We start from the raw sequence: 5481 nt of genomic DNA, 5'->3' as shown, positions 1-5481 counted from the left end.
GCCGTCACATACACTCCAGCCGCTGAACCGCTGAACCGCTGGACCGCTGGACCGCTGACCAAATCAGGCAGAAGAGAAGCAGAACGGCGGGTGGTTCTTCACCCTGGGCTCTTTACTCTACGTCTACCATTTGCACTTTTAATCCGCTCAGGCTCCTTGAGGTTCCTTCTTGAGAATGGGTGACAACTCCTGTAGCGGCTCAGCGCCGTTCAAGAGTCTCGTCGACCACGGCGGCCAAGACCGTAGCCTCCACCAGGATCGCTTTTCCACCACATTTGCTAGTCAACATGTATGTTTGTATCTACCTCTCCGTATCCAGAGCGCTTATAACACATTGAATAGGCCTTCAGGTCTAGTGGCTCGATGTCCTCGCCTCAAGCACAGCATGACTTCGGCGCATTTTTAACCACGAATGCGCCAAGCTCTCATTCACGGCCAATACCTAGTCCTTCCATAGCACCGCATCTCGTAAACCACTATGACGGACGCCTTTCGATGAACAATCCGGCCTCTACTTCCCGTTTGTCCAATACTATACCCTCTGTGGACGAAAGCGCGGCCCGCCGCCCATACCACATACCAAATGCACCCCCAGAAGCGACAGGTTGGGCTCAGGACTTTGCAAGGTTCTCTCAAAACACTCCAGCCTCAAGCAGCTCGGCGCTCATTCGTCCAATCACACAAAATAGCTCACTTCGCTCCGCAGACTTCGCGACAAACATGATGACATTTCCCTCAAGGCCGCCTTTCTTTAGGCCTGTCGGAGATCCTGGGGCACTCGTGGAAAATGGGCCTACAAGCCACGGCGCTGACGCTGTTCAGGCTGAATTTGATCTCGAAATGGACAGGTGGATGGCTGCTCATGGGGACAGCCGATTAGAAGATATTGACGCCATCATGGAGGAGCTCGCGCGGCAGATGGAGCAAGAAGAAATAACGGCTGCCCAAAACGACGACAGAACCCTTGGCATCAGTCTTCGCGGTGAACAACTCATGCCAGCCACCGTGGATGGTGAGACATCCGTAGAGGAGAAAGACCACTCTGTCCAGGCTCCCTCTGGCACATCCCAACCCAACCAGCTCCCCGATGTGTTGCGGCTGGGTCTCGATGACATGGCCGATACAACGTCAGCCGATCTTGCTAGCCCGGGGCAATCAGAAATTTCCGAGGCTGCAAGACAAATTTTGGAATCGGTTCAACACGAGCAAGGTGACAAGTGGAAAAATTCGAGGTTCCTGCTACTGATGAGAGACTTCCGAGATGGTTACAAGGATATCATCGACAACGAAATACTGGAAACGCATGGCGATGACGATCACTTGTTGGAAAAGGTCAAATTGACCAAGGCATGACTAGGCAGCAGTGTGCAGGTGCAGGCAGTCCAACCGTATATCTTGGAGGACAAGCCAACCTCATTGCAGAGTTCACCCCGCGAGTTGACGGATTGGGCAGAGGATGCCATCGCGAGAAGGCATGTTGTGTCCCCAGTTGCATCACCTACGTGGGCCAGGCGATGATGGATGTCGGCATTGAGGGGTTGAACCGATCTCGGATTTTTGTAGGCCCGAGCTTTTACCGTCGGCACCTCAACGGCTCATGGAATATCCCGAGCATGATGTGGCTTGTTGATGCCGCGTATGGAGGGAAACGTTTCGGGCGAGACAATTCCATTGCGACAGTGTTAGCATGGTTCATAAATAAATTATATGATGCGAGACAGGCCATATCGACCTTCAATTCTGCGTATCCAGCGAATTGATCTCGGGCAAGTCTTCTACCTTTTGAGCCCAGCCACCTCCAATGGCAGTCTTTTTGGGAGTGCGTGTGCGGATCGGTGGAGGTCTGGAAATTGGCGAACAACGTCGGAGTTGATCATTATGCTAGACATAGTGGGCATGCACATATGGAGCATGTGCAACATGAGATCGGTCATTTAAAACACTACGAGACGAGAGACTGCGGGGAGAGTTGGGGAACATGAGTCACAGGCGGGAAACAGGGTGAACTGGGGCGCTGGTTATCACTGAATCAATTGGTCTAAATGATTGGCTGATTGGCAACGCTGTATCCAGAGTCCATGGATAGCAAGGACTACCGGGCCTGCCAGATATGATGTATGTTTGTCTGTTTTCGCGGAGACCTGGCGAAAACGGAACCTCGTTCATCGATAAAATAAGTACGAGAATTGCCTGATACAGAAGTGTATGCGTACACTGCATACGGTTTGAAGTATCTTACTAGATACTTCAGCAGGAGCAAAGTGAGCAAATAAAGGAAGATATACGTGTTGAATCTACTGTTGAAGAGTGTGCAGTGCAGTGGATTCGTACCCGGCTCATCCGTGATCTTGTCCTCGGAGTTGTCGCTGGTACGTACCTATGCGTTTCCCGTTTGGGCTGGCCGAAGATGGCGCCAATCAAAGTTGTCGGTATCTCTCAGGACAGTCAGTTAGCGAACTGGAAAAGTACTGTACTTTAGCGTGTCTTTTTCCTTGTGGTCGGCGTTGGTGTGAGGTGGGCAGTGCGTGGAAATTAGGCAGGCGAGAGACGTCCGGCGCCTAGGCTGATTTCTAAGGTCTGGAGCCCGTTCGCCTGTTTGCCTGTTTGCCTTGTTGACGCGCACTGTACTGTGCCCGGTCACTGCTTCTGTCCTAGGCCATTAATGGTTTGGCGCCGCAGAGTGTGAGTCACACATCATCCCGGACCATGGATTACACGGAGGGCGGAGCGAGACCTGTATGGAAGGGGCTGCAGGGTACATCCAGTAGCAGTATTCCAAGGCTGTTGGTCGACCAGCTTGTGGGCCATTTTGCGAAGTTTTGGGCGTCCCGGGTAGGCATGGGATACCTCCTAGATCTGTACTTTCTACCGGCCATCAATGCCGTTTCATTCCAGGGCTTTGCCAACCGCGCGCCCTTCGGCTTGCGCTTGTCGTTTTGGCCTGCGGTTGCCTGAAAGGCTACAAAAGCTAGTTGCTCGCCCACAAAACACCTATCTCCAATTTCTCCTTCCTCATCATACCCTCACCATTTTTCCTCAATACACAGCAATTTATTGTCGCCATAAAGGCTTCTCAAGATGCGTTAAATTAACTGCCCTCTTCGGCTGCTCCCCACAACCAGACAAAATTCAGTCTCACCACTTCGGCAACATTCTCCCCACTCAGTCTTCACCCTCAGCTCTACCTTCCCAGGTCGATCTGAACTTCAGCCCAGCTACACAAAGCTTCAGCTCAGGTTCCTCCTCTTCCACCATTTACTCGCAAGACTTTCCAGTCTTCACCACGGATTCCCAATCACCATGGCTTCCCTCCAGTTCTCCCAGCCTGCCGGCACAACCCGCGCAACAACAGTTCAGCCCACCCGTCGAGCAACCACAACAGGACTTCGTCTTGTTCGATCAGCCTGCCCCACGGCCCAGTCAACCTAGACACTACACTCAGCAGTCTAGTGCTTCTGATATACAGCACCGCCGTCACTCGTCGCATCAGCTCCGTCAGCATCAGCAACGCGGACGCCAATCTCTCATCCGTCAGAACCAACGACTAGCCCAGATCCAGGCAGCAGACCACTCGAGGTCTCCGTCGTCCCTGGTTGCTTATCGATTCACCTCTCCCGCACACCAAGCCCAGTTTTACGCTGCTTCAGCTCCGTCGTCTTCACTTGCTCTTCAGCAGCAATCCCGTCGTCATCTGCCCCCGGTCCCGCTTTTCTCCCAGAGTATTGGTCAGACTTCCCAGAGATCGTCTAAGATGGAACTGCAAGGTATCATGCAATTGCCTCCGTTTTCGTATCCGCCTTGCTTACGATTGTCAGAACTCGATCTGGACGACTTCACCGGGTTCGAGGGTGGTGCTTCTACCACATACTCGTCCCCAGCTATGCCATCTGTCTTCGACCTCGGCGGTAGCGCATCTGGGGCGAGCAACCTGGGCACTGTTTCTCCCCAAGACCTGCTGATTCAGGAGCCGTTCATGTCGGCTCCTAATTCGACGGCATTCACTGCGTTAACCTCTCCGTCCGTCTACAACGAGTCGCCAGACTTCAATGACGGTTACGACGTTTCTCCCAATTTTGGCTCTGGTGATTTCGAAACCGGTTCAACTGATCCTTGGTTCCCTCTGTTCCCCCAGGAGACCGCCCCGCCCAAGGACACTCAACAGAATGTTGGGCAGTCTCCTGCTGTTGCGGAAGAAGACCTTGAAGTCGTTGAGTTCACTTCAGCCTCCGCGCGGCGGAAGTCGAGTGGCTCTCCACCGTCCGGCTCCGGCCGCCACTCTTCTGTGGCTGGTGTGAATTCTCGAAAGCGGGACAAACCTTTGCCTCCCATCATCGTAGAAGATCCTAGCGACGTTGTCGCTATGAAGCGGGCACGGAACACTCTTGCGGCTCGTAAGTCTCGCGAGCGGAAGGCTCAACGCTTTGAGGACTTGGAGGAGAAGATTCGAAAGTTGGAAGCTGAGCGTGATCACTGGAAGAATGTGGCTCTTGGCCGAACATAATCTCGTTGCCACTAAGTGTCATCTTTCCTGCATGGACTGGAGGGAGCCAGAACTCAGCCACCTCGCCGCGTCAGTTCTACTATGTTTTTCTTTGGGTTTCTACTTCGTCGGGTCAAGTGTATTAAGGTATAGGTAGTGAACTAGACGTCATAACCCAATCGCCATTGACTCAGGCTGTTATCAGCGTGCATTTCTACTGCGTGAGCTTGGTTTCGTCCTCTTATCTCTTTAAGCCTTTAACTGTTTGTAATGATTTTACCCTGCTTAGCATAGTAAACCTATGTTGCGGTTTATCTAGTGATACGCCTTCTGCCTTGCGCGGCCCCCTCAGCGAGACTCACTGAGGGAGCGGGTCACGTGACTAGCAGGAGCCTCGCGAGCTGCTGATTTAAGGACGCTTGGGAGGGTAACTTCCTCTTAAGTAATACACGCCTTTTTATAAACTCTTTAGTCTCTTCTAACTACTAGTACCTATCTCTACGCTTTCTAATAAAATATAGCCTTATGTTTATTAAGTTTATAGTTATAATATAGCTTCTCTACTATATATAGCGCTATTAGCTTTGTATAGTATAGCTAGTATTATTACTATTCTATTAGCTTATTTAGCTGAAGTATATCAATATATAACATTCTTTTATAATAATAATGATAATATAAGAATAATAATAATACTTAACTTACTTTAATAATCTATATAAAGTAAACTAATAAAGTTTAAAGTATAAAATCCCATATAAAAATACTCTATTTATTATAATCTATAACTATAATATTAATTATATAATATATATAGTTATATAAGTACTTTATATAATTAGTAGTTTAGTAGGTTATATTTTGTCACGGGCTAGAGCCCGGATTGATATCTCCGGCTTCGCCGGAGCAGTTACCGAGATCCGGCTCCGTTGGACCCACTATTCTGCCGCAGTACGCCGCCTAACCCGGCCTGCTTCACCGCTGTTAGGTGCCTACCCTTG

At 50.5% G+C, this 5481-nt stretch overlaps 2 protein-coding genes across 2 annotated transcripts; both read left to right on the top strand.

Moving 5' to 3' along the window:
* Positions 1-840: 840 nt before the first annotated feature.
* Positions 841-1353, top strand: COL26b_014009 (uncharacterized protein; the record flags this gene model as incomplete). Its single annotated transcript, XM_053186589.1, has 1 exon — positions 841-1353. One exon carries the CDS (start codon positions 841-843, stop codon positions 1351-1353), a length of 513 nt encoding a protein of 170 aa, XP_053029463.1.
* A 2398-nt stretch (positions 1354-3751) lies between these two features.
* COL26b_014008 (uncharacterized protein) lies at positions 3752-4501 on the top strand (the record flags this gene model as incomplete). Its single annotated transcript, XM_053186588.1, has 2 exons — positions 3752-3764; positions 3816-4501. The coding sequence occupies 2 exons, from the start codon at positions 3752-3754 to the stop codon at positions 4499-4501; spliced, it is 699 nt and encodes a 232-aa protein (XP_053029462.1).
* Positions 4502-5481: the final 980 nt, after the last annotated feature.

Source organism: Colletotrichum chrysophilum, assembly GCF_026319265.1.
Source record: "Colletotrichum chrysophilum strain AFK26 chromosome Unknown scaffold_280, whole genome shotgun sequence".
Classification (NCBI taxonomy): domain Eukaryota; kingdom Fungi; phylum Ascomycota; class Sordariomycetes; order Glomerellales; family Glomerellaceae; genus Colletotrichum; species Colletotrichum chrysophilum.
The sequence above is the reverse complement of the archived record's forward strand: the minus strand, read 5'-3'. Positions and strand labels throughout refer to the sequence as shown.